Source organism: Musca vetustissima, unplaced genomic scaffold (assembly GCF_032173495.1).
Source record: "Musca vetustissima isolate MV318-11 ecotype Yass unplaced genomic scaffold, APGP_CSIRO_Mvet_v1 utg11543, whole genome shotgun sequence".
Lineage (NCBI taxonomy): Eukaryota > Metazoa > Arthropoda > Insecta > Diptera > Muscidae > Musca > Musca vetustissima.
The window spans coordinates 118,643-134,987 of record NW_026882310.1 but is presented as its reverse complement, the minus strand read 5'-3'; the positions used below and the strand labels follow the sequence as shown (position 1 = coordinate 134,987).

Genomic DNA, 16,345 nt, shown 5'->3' with positions numbered 1-16,345 from the left:
TATAGAAAATCTTGAATTCAGCCCAGCTGAATTAGAGTTTCTATAGAAAATCTTGAATTCAGCCCAGCTGAATTAATGTTTCTATAGAAAATCTGCAATTCAGCTTAACTGAATAAGAGTTTCTATAGAAAATCTTCAATTTAGCTTAGCTGAACCAGAGTTTCTATAGAAAAAACATTTAATTTAGCTTAGCTGAATAGGAGTTTCCACTTAGCTGAATAAGAGTTTTTATTGGAAATCTTCAATTCAGACTAGCTGAATTTGTATTTTTGTTAACTGAATATTTTTTCGACTGGCTGAATTTGATTTTTAATAGCTTAATATTGTTTTAGTCATTTTAAATTGATTTTTAGTAGCTGAATAATTTATATTATCATTTAATAAAAATTTTAAGTGGCTGAATGACATTATCGTCCGGATATTTTCGATTGTTGGTACCTAAACTATTTTCTCACCCAGCTGAATTCAATTTTCTATAGCTGAATTCAATTTTCAATAGTTGAATTGTATTCCTGACAAGCTCAATTGAATATTTTATAGTTGAATGATATTTTCTATTAGCTAAATTGGATTTTTAATAGCTGAATTAGGATTTTTATTAGCTGAAATGTAGTTATCACTCAGCTGAATTTGATTGAATAAAATTTTCTATCAGGTGAATTACATTTTTCGTAGCTGAATAATATTTGTGATCTGCTGAATTCGATATTTAGTTGCTGAATATTATTTTTAGTCACTTGAATTCGATTTTTATTATCAGAATGTTTTTTTTTCGGTTAATTGTAGTTTTAATTCAGCTGAATAAATTTTCTGATAAGCTGAATTATATTTTTAGTAGCTGAATAATATTTTTTGTCTGCTGGATATGATATTTAGTAGGTGAATATTATTTTTAATCAGCTTTTCATTATACTTTTTTGATTAGCTGAATTTTAGTGGCTGAATATAATTTTCATTCAGATGAAATTGAATTTCACAACATTTTAAGTAAATCCACTGCCAACTTAGTATATTTTAACACATAGGCAACCCTGCATAGGAATTTTCGTACAAAACAATAACTTTGTGTTTCCGCATATGAAACAAAAACAACAAACGGAAACAACAACGAAACCCCACACTCAAAACTCATTCTCATCATCATTCCATTTTTATTTGACATCATTGATAAACAACAGAAAAGAGAGGGAGAGAGAAATAGACCACCCACTACAACAATTCAATATCATTCCAATAGGATAATAAATAATTCTGATACGAATCGACAATAAACGAAAACAACAACAAAAACAAAGAGAACAAAAAGAACAGTTGGTGTTCTTGTTGCTGTTAATTAAAAGAGAGAATTCATTTCTTATCTCTTTGCCCGACTGGCGATTGTTGTTTTGTGTCCGATTAATAATTTACCTGTGTTTTTTGGCCCAGTGTTTGTGTGTCAGTTGCAATAACAACAAAATAGTACAAAATCAAAATCTTGTGTGTTAACAAATTAATAACAAAAAGCAACAACAAGAACAACTACAACAATGTCGAAATCACAAATCAACGGTCTACCAACAACGTTTAGACGTAGCAAAAGTGGCATCGACAGCAACAGCAACCATTCCATCACCACCAACAACTGCAGCAGCACCTCGACCACTACCACCACAACTACACCACTCACCTCATCAGCTGGGGTGAGTAGTGTTGGTGTAACACCAGCCCTGGAGTGTCCACCCTCAAGCACAGCCAAAGACCATTTAAGCGTTAATCGTTTGAATGCCGGTGGCAATGCATCCTCGGCTCCTGGCCCAGGTGGTACAAGTTCATCGCCTGATGTCGAAGCCATGCGTGAATGGTGGTAAGTAAATCAAATAATTTTAATGGACAGACAGGTGAATTAATTGGAAAATGGATTTCTAGTATATTCAGCAAATTTGTACGGCTGAATAATAAATTAATTTTTGTCTCGAAAATTTGAACATATGGCTGAATTAGATTTTGTTCAGCTAGCTAGCTGCTGAATATAATTATTGTTTATGTGTGAATATTTAAGTGAGAAGTAATTGTCAATTTGTCTGGGGGAATGAATATTTAATGATTTTTTTATATTCAGCTAAGTATTATGATAGTAATAACTACATACTTAGCTGAATTGGATTTATGCAGTTTTTTCAGCTAAATCTAATGAAATTGATAGCTGAATTGAAATATTTTTTCCTGTAAATCAAATTTTGTATGTCATAAAAATGATTTTTTACAAATTCAGCTAGCTGAATTGCATTTATGGTAGCTGAATAGAATTCTTAGTTAGCTGAATTAGATTTTCAGCAATGTAAGATTTATTTAATAACAAAAATATTGTAAATTTCTGCTTGCGAAAATTTTATTACATAGCTGAATTGTATTTTTTGTAGCTGAATATAATTCTTAGGCAGCTGAATTGAATTTTATCACTTTAAAATTTATTTATTAAATACAAAAATTGAAAATGAATGCTTGCGAAAAATGTTTGCCTAGCTGAATTGGATTTTCGCTAGCTGAATATAATTTTCAGTCAGCTGAATTTGATTTTTAGCTAAGTTCGTTTTATGTAATAACAGAAATATTGAAAATTTGGGCTTGCGAAAAATGTTTCACTGGCTGAATTGCATTTTTTGTAGCTGAATATAATTCTTAGACAGCTGAATTGAATTTTATCACCGTAAAATTTATTTAGTAAATAAAAAAATTGAAAAATTGTAGTGGCGAAAAATCATTGCTTAGCTGAATTGCATTTTTGTAGCTGAATAGAAATTTCAGTCAGCTGAATTAGAAGTTGAATACGATTTTTAGAATCTGAATACAAATTTTGACTAGCTGAATTCGATTTTCAGCGGCTTAATTTATTTTTCATTCAGCTGAATGAAATGTTTGTTCGTCCGAATACGATTTCTATTGTCTAAATAACAATTTTGACCAGCAGAACTTGATATTTAGCTGCTGAATTTTATAAGTTATTTTAAAGCTGCTTAATTTGATTTTAAGTAGATGAATACAATTTGTGACTTACAGAATATAATTTTCAATCAGCTGAATTAATGTTATAATAAAATATTATTTTAATAAATATTATTTTCAGTCCGCTAAATTGAATTTTTATTCGCAGAATGATATTTTTAATCAGCTGAATATGATTTTTAGTAGTTAATAATTATTTTCAACCAGCTGAATACATTTCATAATAGCTGAATAGTATTTCCAACTAGCTGAATTCAATTTATAATAGCTGAATAGTATTTCCAACTAGCTGAATTCAATTTATAATAGCTGAATAGTATTTCCAGCCAGCTGAATTCAATTTATTATAGCTGAATAGTATTTCCAGCCAGCTGAATTCATTTTATAATAGCTGAATAGCATTTCTAGCTAGCTGAATTCAATTTTTAAAATCTGCATAGAATTTCTAGCCAGCTGAATTCAGTTTATAATAGCTGGATAGTATTTTCAGCTAGCTAAATTCAATTTATAATAGCTGAATAGTATTTTCGACGAGCTGAATTCAATTTTTATTAGCTGAATAGTATTTCCAGGCAGCTGAATTAAATTTTAAGTAGCTGAATACTATTACCAGCTATCTGAATTCAATTTATAATAGCTGAATAATATTTTCAGCCAGTTGTATTCATTTTATAATAGCTGAATAGTATTTCCAGCTAGCTGAATTAATTTTTTTATAATTGAATAGTATTTCTATCCAGCTGAATTCAATTTATAATAGCTGAATAGTAATTCCAGCCAGATGATTTAGATTTTAAGTAGCTGAATAGTATTTCCAGCCAGCTGAATTCAATTTATAATAGCTGTATAGTTTTTTATGAGGTGAATAGTATTTACAGTCAGCTGAAATCATTTTATAATAGCTGAATAGTATTTCCAGCTAGCCGAATTCAATTTATAATAGCTGAATAGTATTTCCAACAAGCTGAATTTAATTTTTAATAGCTGAAGAGTATTTCTAGCTAGCTGAATTGGATTTTATGTAGCTAAATATTATTTTTAAAAAGGTAAATTTGATTTGTCGATGCTGAATATACATTTTGATTAGCTGAATAAGATTTTCAGTAGCTGAATGCTATTTTCGACTATTAGAATTCGATTTTTTCGAAGCTGAATATAATTTGTGATAAGCGGAATACAATTTATTACCGCTGTATAGCATTTTAAGCTAGCGGAATTAGATGTTTATTAGCTTAATTCCATTTTCAGCCAGCTGAATACGATTTTTAGTAGCTGAATATCCATTTTGATTAGCTGAATTCAATATATAATAGCTGATTATAATTTTCAAGGGGCAGAATTGTTCCCACATATTAATTTATTTATATCTAATGATAAATTCGTTTGCTTAATAACATTTATAACAGCTGAATATAGGTTTTTAATTTTTGAATTAAAATTTTTGGCACTGTAAAATATTAATTTACCGTCTATGTCTCATATTCTGTTCAAATTAAGTCAAGCGTGCAATTCAACACATTTGACACATATATGAAAAAAGAAAACAAATATCATTCACCCAATTATTTTGTCATTAATTCGTCGGTATATTGTTTTCAATTGCAATTTAGAAAAATAATAAAATAATGACAGCTTCGCCTCGAAAAAACAAATATGGGGGAGTTGAATAACCTGAAACCAATTTTCCTACATTTTTTGTTATCTGAAACCCGACAATTGTGGCGTAGTAATATAGCCATGATAAAGTTGGAGGGTGATTACAAATTATTATATTTGAAAAAATTAGTCTCATCAACATTTTTGGTTAACAGATGTCATCTAGTTTTTCTTTTAGTTTCTGTGATAAGACGATGTGTAGGCCTATAAAATCTTATCACTCGATTGTTATATTTTGCTGAATAGCATTCAAGCGCGCGAAAAAATTGCACTAGTCATTGACTGGCTGCATTATCAGGAAAAAATAATTGAAACGTAAACAAATTCTCGGGAAACAATCGAATGAAAGCGCAATTAATAGATTTTTATACTGCATGAGTGATGCTAAGAACAACAAAAAGAAAAATTATAGGCTCTAGAGGAAGACAATTGACAGATTTAATTTACAACTTATTAATCAGTATTACTGTACTTTGTTGTTGTTTACTTTAAATATATATTATATGGAGCTACTCATATATTTCCGCGCCAGTGGATTTTTGAACAAAAAATATTTTTTAAAAAATCCACGCCTATTGCTTACTTACTTAGTTGGATTGTTACGGAACGGTTGTTCCATAAGCCGAGCTTAACAAAGATTTCCAAGTGCGTCGGTCTTGTGCGCATCTCCTCCAATTAGAAAGACCACGTTCCAAGACGTTGTTTTCTACTTGGTCTTTCCATCTGATTCGTGGCCTTCCCCTTCTACGGGAACCATCAGTAGGCTCGCTTTTATATGCCTTTTGAGCTGGGGCATTCTCATTCATTCGCAGAACATGGCCTAGCCATCGTAGTCGCTGCAGCTCAATACGACTGACTATGTCGATGTCCGCGTATGAATTGTAAAGCTCGTGACGCAGATCGGCCCTTAGATCTTTCGGAGAATTTTTCGTTCAAACACCCCAAGAGCTGCCTCATCTGCTTGCGCAAGTACCCAAGCTTCAGACCCATATAACAGCACTTTGGTATCAGCGTCTTGTAAAGTGTGAGTTTGGTCTGGCGGGAGGTGGCCTTGTTTCTAAACTGCTTACTTAGACCATAGAAGTCTGTTGGCTATCACAATCCCTCTCCGAATTTCAAAACTGATGTCATTCGTTTTATTTATGGCGGTACCAAGGTAAATAAAGTCTTAAACTACCTCGAAGCTGTAGTTCTCAAGTTCCACAGTTGGTCCGAGTCTACTGCCGATACCATCAGCTTGGTCTTCTCGCCGCTTACTGCCACACCCACTTTGCCAGACTCCTTCTCAATTTGTTCAAAGGTGGCTGTTACCGCACGCAATGTTCGACCCATAATATCGATGTCATCGGCGTAGGCGAGTAACATGTTTTGGCTAGGTGGTATACACTCTATACCATCATCTCTTATTCTGGAGTACCTTCTTCACCGCCACTATTTGATACCAGAAGCTTTTCAAAATGCTCCTTCCAGATCCTCAACACGCTATCTGTATCTGTCACCAGGTTCCCTTCATCGTCTCTGCAGGAGGATGTACCTTCGGTTTGGTGTTTTCTGGAGTTCATTCTAACCCCTGTACATCTCGATTTGCTCACGCTCACGTTTTTCTTGTTCTTTCTTCTTTTTCTGAATATACGTTTCTCCTCTCTCCTTTTCTACCGATAGTTCTCCATCGCATTATGTGTTGCTACTGTCCGCAGGGTTTCCCTATACGCTGCGTTCTTCATATCAGTAGCATTACGACACTCCTGATCGTACCACGGATTTCGGACCACTACAAGGTAGAACCGATATTCGCTCCTCGGATCGATCGAACGTCTAATACACTGGATGAATGCCTTCCGTCTATCAAAACATGATCAATTTGATTTCTCGTTGCTTGATCAGGAAGGAAATCCAGGAGGACTTGTGTATATCGAGATGCTTGAATCTGGTGCTGCTAACTACCATGTTTTTTGCTGCCGCGAAGTCAATCAACCTCATGCCGTTGTCGGGTGTTTCTTCATGAAGGCTGAATTTTCCGACGGTGGGGCCAAATATATTTTCCCTTCCGATTTTCGCATTAAAATCTCCTAGCAGAATTTTAATGTCATGGCCAGGGCAGCGATCATATGTCACGCCTATTGAATCTTCGAAAAAAATAGGTTTTAAAAAATTCACGCCTATTGAATCTTGGAAAAAATATTTTTTTAAAAATTCTAGGCCTATTGAATCTTCGAATAAATGTGTTTGAAATATTTCTTTAATTTTTTATTAGAAGTTTCTTAGGATCACATCCCTACCTTCCATACAATTTAAATAATACCATTTCAAAATAAATGTCCTTTTTTCCACCCAATAGAAAATTATACATTCCTTCCTACTTATTTATGCCTGTCTGATGATATCTTCCTTGTTTCGGTAATGATCTATTGAGACATCGTCATCATCATCACCAAGAAGATAGCTTTGCCATATCATCGTTGGCCACTTATATCAGTTTGAATTTAAAATTGATTACATGCGTTCGGTGAGCTGCCGAGTTCCTGTGCCGCACCACTCTTTGATTTAACAAATTGCTCTTCACATAGCTAGATGACTAGCTGATGATGATGATGACAGGCCCGTAGACAGCAATGGATGTTAGATGATTGTTGAACAACATCGTCATGCCTTTGGGGACAACCATTAGAATTAGATGATGATACGACATTTTTTGAATAATTCTTGTACAGGCCTTCCGCATTCAGCGATCATTAAAAACAAATGCCACAAATAAAAAAAAATCACAAAGTCTAATTTGAAAAAAAAAAAATTAAAACCGCAGTTAGGATTTTTTTAATGAAAAAAAAAAATGCAATGCTTTGGAGGAGATTTGTATTTTTTTTTTTGAAATAAAAATATTTATGTTTGTGTGTATGTGTGGCATTTTTAACAACAACAAAAATTCATAATTTATCAAATGCTTAATAACATATTTTTTTTAAATTTATTTTTAATTTTTTTCTAATTTTTTTCTGATGGTGTTTAGGTGGCTAAACTTGTTTTGTTGTTTCTTGTGTCATTATTTATTAATAAATTATATATATGATTTTTTGTTATTATTTAATAGACAACCAACAACAGCAGCAGGAAAAAAATTGTTATATCCGATTCTGTAAATTTCCATTAACTGATATTGAATTTTAAGTAATAAAAAATAAATAAATTCAATAAAAAATTTTTATACAATATTGCCTCTGTAATTCCGTCTGTAAAACACATCGTCACGATAATCTATTTTTTTTCGAATAAATAAGAATCTAATTTCATTTTCTCACCCTTTGTTTGAAATATGTGCATTTTTTTCCAATGCACTCCGTCGCCACCTATGGATTCCATTCTTACGTACGTGTGCATCATTCATGATCGGCTTTTGGGCTTTTCATCTATTTTGTAGTTTTTTTTTTGCCATGGGCTCTAAGTGTGTGCGGATGTTCTAACAGCAACTACCCGACCAATTGATATTTATTTATGCTTGAGAAATTACAGTCACGTTTGGAAAGGTATCATCGTACCGATCGTCATCATCATCATCTCCATCGTCATGATCACCATTGTCGTGGAATACATCATCACGCCACGATTACGTTTTTTTATTTGTTGAAGCAGCTAAATCCAGAATCCAACCGCCAGCTTAGATTCTAGAATGTCTAACGGTCTGATTACCTGATCGTCCGCGCCTCAAGTCATTCCAATCCGACTGACTGACTAACTGACTGACTATCATTGAAAATTAAAATTCAATAACGAGTTGGAGAGACATTCATAGATGCTTTCCAAATCGTTTTTGAATATAAAAAACAAAAAAAAAAAAAAATCAAATATACAATAAAAAAAAATGAACAAGTGTAAAAAAGGTAACGAGCGGCTTGATACTGCGTGTCTTTATTAAAAATTCTAATTGAAATGAATTAAAAAAAAAAAACAAAAAATTATAATTTTCAAAACAGATTTCATCTCAAAAAATTTTAAGTTATTTTTACTTAAATTAGTCAATAGGAGGAATTTAAAAAAATATATATTTTTTTCCCGTATTCAATAGCTGTGGATTTTTAAAAAAATAGGCGTGGATTTTTTGAAAATATTTTTTTTTAGTATTTTTGGAATTTTTAAAAATAGGCGTGGATTTTTTGAAGAATATTTTTTTTTATATTTTTGGAATTTTTAAAAAATAGGCGTGGATTTTTTGAAAAATATTTTTTTTTGGGTATTTTTGGCATTTTTAAAAATATGCGTGGATTTTTTTAAAAATATTTTTTTGGGTATTTTTGGCATTTTTAAAAAATAGGCGTGGATTTTTTGAAAAATATTTTTTTTGTAATTTTAAAATTTTTAAAAAATAGGCGTGGATTTTTTGAAAAATATTTTTTTTGGAATTTTTAAAAAGTAGGCGTGGATTTTTTGAAAAATATTTTTTGGGTATTTTTAAAATTTAAACAAAATAGGCGTGGATTTTTCAAAAAAAAAATTTTGGGGCATTTGGGGCAGACTCTCAGAAAAAAATATTCGCTATAAAAAACTACTTTTTTAAACTCTTAGAAAAATAGCTTCTTTATAAAAGTCAACGTTTTTAAACTCCTAGAAAGCATTTCGAAAAATATTATTTACAAATGTACGATTTGAGACACTTTTTAGATATATTCTTTTAAAAAACTATATAAAATCTATTAACAATTTAAAATTGCTCGTAAAATTGTATTTTCTTTTAATTTGGTCCTTCGACCCTATAAGTATGAGTACGACCCTAAAAGTATGCAATACTCCATGCATACTTTTAGGTGCCACTCAAAGGTATTTAGATTTCTAAATAGATTTCGACCGAATTTATTGACACTTCTATTGATAAATCAAATCTATGGGACACATTGAAAAAATACATTTTGGTCCTTCGACACTTTCTTTCATATGAAAATGTCCGTGTCTAATCCGAGTGAAAATACTTGGACTATTTCGTGACTTTAAAATAAATTTAACTGAATATATGTCTTGGATCTGAATCTTTCTAAACTATTTCCCTGTATTATTTTATGTCTTGAGTAGAGAAAATTACGACAATTACAATGATTTTCATCTGATTCATATTATTGGTCCTTCGTTCCATATGTTTACAAATATTATTTCCAATAGTATTGCCTATTTTTAGGAGCTTCATTATTCTTAAATTTCTGTTATCACATTTCCATGAATAATTTTATCAACTCTATGGTAGTTGACTTCCTATCTTTAGAGTTATTCACTCTATCTCTATTCGCTCCCCGCTTATCTGATTGATGAATGAATTGCATCACACTGAGACAACATATGTATTTTTTGTGATTTATGGAAATTCAGTGTTGGGTTCAAACATTTCATGAATAATCAAAACAAAATCATTCAATAAAAAACGAAGTCTCGGATTCAGCGGATATTCAATTTCTTGGTCTAACAGGTATTTTGATTTCAATTGAAGTGTGAATTTAAATATATTGCATTTGAATATCAAGACAATGTAAGAAAAATTGGGCATTTAAAGGATTAGGAGAATTAGGAGAAATAATGTTTTTGAAACCAGATTTTAAAGAAATAAAAATCTGAAAAATAAAATATTCTTTATTGAAAACTAGACGTTGAGCCCAAAAAAACTACGCCTTTAAGGCGTATACGTATTGCCAACACTACTCCTCTTGGAAATACTCTCAACTTTTCGGGTCAATGTCCTTCAGGAGTAAATATATACTCTATAGAATACAAATTTTGTCATTTTTCACACAAAAGTCATGGTACATTGACCGATCTTTATCAAAATAGGCTTGCTTATTCTTTGGCCCGATCCCCTTCTCCATGTAAAATTTCGCTATGTTTGGGCCATAATTGCGGCCGCTGGAGCGACCATTTCAAAGGTCTTATTTATAAAATATCAAATTAGAAAAAATATATCAGATTAAAATAAATAAATCCCCAATAAATTTTCACATATTACCAAGTATTCAATCTCCTTTCTAGTTTGCTTAGGAAAATGTCCCCAAATTTATTTGGTCCGAAGACGTGGATTTTTTAAAATAATTTTTGGAGGACCAATAAAGATCCAAAGGCGTGGATTTTTTTAAAATAATTTTTGTAGGGTTAATAAAGGTCAAAAGGCGTGGATTTTTTAAATCATTTTGGAGGGTAAATAAAGGTCCAAAGGCGTGAATTTTTTTTAATAATTTTTAGAGGGTCAATAATGGACCAAAGACGTGGATTTTTTAAATAATTTTTTTAGAGGTTCTCGGGCTTTACGATTTTTTTACTATTAGTTTTCATTAATTTTCCTAGAAAATTCTGCAGCACCTAAAAATCCAGCAATGAATTTTTCTCACGCAAATTTATGTCAACAACAATAGGCCTATATATGTCAAATGTGTGCGTGTGTTTCCCCCACTCCCTATCTTTTTCTTAATTAATAATAAAAATCGTCAAAGTAAATAATAAAACTTGAGCATTCAGAATCTTTTCAAGTTCACGTGGGCTTTTTTAGAATCTTTTTTTTAGTTTGTAAACAAAATATTGTGTAAATCTGCCGGCAGGTGACCTTGGAAGGTTATAGAAATAGACCAAATAGATTTATCATTAGGGCAAAAATAAATTACACGTGACCTAAAAACTTAATTTTATTTTTAAATATACATTTTTTAATTTTTTAAATATTTATTATAAAAAAATATTTTTTAATTTTTAAATATTTCTAATTTTTTATTACATTTTATGTTACAATTTTTTAGACAACGACCCCAATATACGCTCATATAATTATCTAAATCTATAATCACCTCAGTCTATTAACTATAATTTTTATAATGACAAAGAAACTGGAAAAATCTAACTACCAACTTTTCATTAATAATAATAATTGCACTTAGAACGACCTCATGTCTGTCTACCCAATCAACCAATCACAACAAGAACAGCTGATTGATTTCCTTCCTTCCTCGCTCACCTACACCCATTGTTCGTCGACAATCAATGAAACTAAAAATTTTATTTCATCCACACTTTACTAATGATTAGAGACTTATTAATAATTAATTGCATTTATTATTAAAGTAAACTAAAGAGAGTAAACTCATTTCAATCTAAGAGGTCGTTCTCTCTTTTTCTCCATGTTCATAAATATTTCCATTTTCATATTAAAGTTATTGTTGTGTGGTGGTCAGCTGTTTTATTTAATAACGTGTTCTCAAGAGAATATATGCAAGAGAGAGAAGATATAAAATAAGAGAGAGCGCTCTTATTGGTATTAGAGAGCTTTTCAGTAAGGTTTTTATAAGAATTTTACTATTCAGCTCGGCTGAATTAAGGTTTCCATAGGAATTCTTCAATTCAGCCCAGCTGAATTAAGGTTTCCATAGGAAATCTTCAATTCAGCCTGGCTGAATTAAGGTTTCCATAGGAAATCTTCAATTCAGCCTGGCTGAATTAAGGTTTCCATAGGAAATCATCAATTCAGCCTGGCTGAATTAAGGTTTCCATAGGAAATCTTCAATTCAACCCACCTGAATTAAGGTTTCCATAGGAAATCATCAATTCAGCCTGGCTGAATTAAGGTTTCCATAGGAAATCTTCAATTCAGCCCAGCTGAATTAAGGTTTCCATAGGAAATCTTCAATTCAGCCCAGCTGAATTAAGGTTTCCATAGGAAATCTTCAATTCAGCCCAGCTGAATTAAGGTTTCCATAGGAAATCTTCAATTCAGCCCAGCTGAATTAAGGTTTCCATAGGAAATCTTCAATTCAGCACAGCTGAATTAAGGTTTCCATAGGTATTCTTCAATTCATCACAGCTGAATTAAGGTTTCCATAGGAAATCTTCAAATTAACTTAGCTGAATTAGAGTTTTCTTTAATTCAGCTTAGCTGAATCAGTTTTTCTGAGATTATTTTTCAATTCAGCTTGGCTGAATTGCAAGTCATGGTGTCTTAGAACCACTTTTAATAATAAGAGAGCCTGTGAATCTCATTATAGTTTTTTATTATTTTTATTATTGTTTTAATAAATGTTATTTTATTTGTTGCTATTGTCTCTCTCTTTTGTTTTTTTTTTCATTGTGTTAAATCTCTCTTTTGTATTGGCGGCGCTTTAAATCATGCTGTGAAGCGCAAAACTTTTATTTTCAAAACATTCATCGATAAAAAACACAAACATACACACACATGCACACTCACATCTGTATTCACGGCAGGCGGCACAAGTTAAACGCCAGCAAAAATCCACACAATTTTCAGTTGGTCTTGGACACTTTGACGTATTGGTTGTGTCACTCTGCTCTGTGGTCGATTTGTGGTTGGTGTCGCTGTCTTGTTTTTGTTTATCACGACAGCAGAATTAGAATTGCGATCGGATGTGAAGTTGTGATTTAACGGATCAGAACGCGGGCGTTATTATTTAATTATATTAAAAATAAATTGAAAATATTCAATTCAGAATTCAAATGCAAAACCTCCAAAACTTTAAAAAGTGTCTTAACTGAGATTTGACCACCAACATCATCGCCGTCGTCGCCATAGCCACCATCTCTCCGCTGCCTATCTACCATCAAAGTAAATCGTGCGCGTCGCGTCCATAAGCCAACAAAATCGCGTGTTTTTTTATTTCTACGTTTAACAACTTTCCGTGTTGTTGTTGTTGTGTTACTGCTGTTATCGTTGTTGCAATTTAGTGTGAGCGCCTAGATAAATTAGCATGAAATACTAAAAAAACATAACATAAAAATTTTGACTATATTTACGTGTATGTGTGTAATTTGAATTATTTACTTGTGTATGTGTGTGTTTTATTCCAATTCAACTGGTATTATTATTATTTTTGTGTTAACATTCTTTTTTTGTTAATTTTTTTTGGCAAAAAACTAGTTAGTCTGGGCTTTAAAAAAACAACAAAAATACAAACATAAAATTTAAAAATGTTCACAGTAAGGTAAAAAAGTGTGCATATAGCTTAAAGAAAATGTATCTGGAAACCATTTACAATAAAAAAATCTGCAATTCAGCTCAGCTGAATTGGGTTTTTAAAGGGAAATCTTCCATTCAGCCTAGCTGAATTAGGTATCCCATAGAAAATCTTCAATTTACCTTAGCTGAATTAGGTATCCCATATGAAATCTTCAATTTACCTTAGCTGAATTAGGTTTCCAGGAGGAAATCTGCAATTCAGCCCTGCTGAATTAGGTTTCCCATGGAAAATCTTCAATTCAGTCCAGCTGAATTAAGGTTTCTATAAGAAATCTTCAATTCAGCCCAGCTGAATTAGGTTTCCAGGGCGAAATCTTCAATTCAGCCTAGCTGAATTAGGTTTCCGGTAAGAAATCTTCAATTCAGCCCATCTAAATTATATTTCCCATCGAAAATCTGCAATTCAGCTTAGCTGAATTTACTTTCCCATATGAAATCTATAACTCAAGCCAGTTGTATTCAGTTTTCGGTGCGAAATCTACAATTCAGCCCAGCTGAATTAGGTTTCGCATAGGAAATCTTCAATTCAGCCCGGCTGAATTAGGTTTCCCATAGGAAATCTTCAATTCAGCCCGGCTGAATTAGGTTTCCCATAGGAAATCTTCAATTCAGCCCAGCTGAATTAGGTATTCCATAGGAAATCTTCTATTCATCCCAGCTGAATTAGGTTTCCCATAGGAAATCTTAAATTCACCCCACCTGAATTAGGTTTTTCATATGAAAATTTCAATTCAGCTCAGCAGAATTAGGTTTCCCATAGGAAATCTTCAATTCAGGCCAGCTGAATTAGGTTTCCCATAGGAAATCTTCAATTCAGCTCAGCTGAATTAGGTTTCGCATTGAAAATCTCCAATTTAGCCCAGCTGAATTGACTTTCCCATATGAAATCTATAACTCAGGCCAGCTGAATTCTGATTTCGGCGCGAAATCTTCAATTCAGCCGATCTGAATTAGGTTGCGAAATCTTCAATTCAGTCTAACTGAATTAGGTTTCCAATATGAAATCTTATATTATTCCCAGCTGAATTAGCTTTCCCATACAAAATCTGCAATTCAGCCCATCTAAATTAGGTTTCCCATCGAAAATATGCATTCCAGCTCAGCTGAATTAGTAGGGAATACTTCTTTCACTTACTGTATCATCAAATTTTGATTATATAGGTTGTTGTGATTACAACAAAACTTTTATTTTTGCTACTAGTAAATATCTATTCGTATGTTTTCGCAGTTATCCAATCACTCCCATCTTAATCCATTGATGATCTGATCCGCTCCACTTTTATTGTTTTTTTTTTGTTTATTTTATGACTTTTTTATGTGTTTTTGTCTAAAGGTAGGTCGGCTGCTAATCGTGATTGTGTCTCAAGTCTTTCTCAAACACACGAAATGACTTTTTGCTAAACAAATTCAAATTAATTTCAAGTATTTACCTATTAGGCTGTCAAACAGATATTTTTTGTGGAGTTTTTGCCGGACATTTGAATTGAGAGATGCTAACAGATAACCAGTTGAGGCTTGCAGTAATCTTTGAACCCAATTTAATGCAAAAAACTGGAATCTTACCTCATTAGAAGTTTATTTCGAAGCAGATTGTAAATTTGCTTATTGAAAACCTAATTCAGCTGAGCTGAATTGTAAATTTCTTACTGAAACCCTATTTTAACTGGCCTAAATTGAAAATTTCCTTGGGAAAACCTAATTCAGCTGAGCTGAATTGAAGATTTCCTATGGAAGCCTTAATTCAGATAAGCTGAATTGAAGATTTCCTATGGAAACCTTAATTCAGCTAAGCTGAATTGAAGATTTCCTATGGAAACCTTAATTCAGCTAAGCTGAATTGAAGATTTCCTATGGAAACCTTAATTCAGCTAAGCTGAATTGAAGATTTCCTATGGAAACCTTAATTCAGCTAAGCTGAATTGAAGATTTCCTATGGAAACCTTAATTCAGCTAAGCTGAATTGAAGATTTCCTATGGAAACCTTAATTCAGCTAAGCTGAATTGAAGATTTCCTATGGAAACCTTAATTCAGCTAAGCTGAATTGAAGATTTCCTATGGAAACCTTAATTCAGCTGGGCTGAATTGAAGATTTCCTATGGAAACCTTAACTCAGCTGGGCTGAATTGAAGATTTCCTATGGAAACCCTAATTCAGCTGGGCTGAAATGTAGAATTTCTATTGAATATCTTATTCAGCAAGATTTTTTTCTTAAGGAAAAAAATTAATTCCGTATTTTTTCTACATTCTAAGCATTTAATTAATGTTTTTTGTATTTCCGGTTTAACTGCTAAGCTGCAGCAACATTTAACCTCAATTACTCAGCGGAACAAAGAAGTGGAAGAAAATCGTTTTACTTGGCCCTCAGTGGTTTCATGGTTTGCCTTGCCTTAAAGTTCATATTAACTAAAATAAAAAAAACGTCGCTTCGAACTGAACTGCTATTAGGTACAAAATATGCTTAGCAACGCTTTCTCTTTTTTGGTATTTCAGCTGGCCATCAGGAGTGATCGGGGAAGTAGGGGGGTAATCGATGTAAAGTAAATTAAAACAATGAAATGATTTACCAGCCAACGTCTTCGTCTACTTTCTTGGCGGGTCGGCTGGCCGGCTGACGATGTCGTCGAAGTGCAATTAAGCAATTAAAGTTGACATATTTTTTTACTACGCCTTGTTGTTGTTGCTGTCCATTTTTTATAGTTTGAGTCAGCTGTTTGTGTTGTGGT

General features: G+C 32.3%; 1 protein-coding gene across 1 annotated transcript in view; it reads left to right on the top strand.

Annotated features, from left to right (window-relative positions):
- The first annotated feature begins 1,624 nt into the window (after positions 1–1,624).
- The window catches only part of LOC133328624 (NAD kinase), a 41,112-nt gene continuing 26,391 nt past the window's right edge, over positions 1,625–16,345 (top strand). The window contains exon 1 of the mRNA XM_061537167.1: positions 1,625–1,843. Within this exon, the coding sequence (XP_061393151.1) occupies positions 1,830–1,843 (14 nt within the window). The 5' untranslated portion in view covers positions 1,625–1,829. The remainder of the gene's footprint in view (positions 1,844–16,345) is intronic.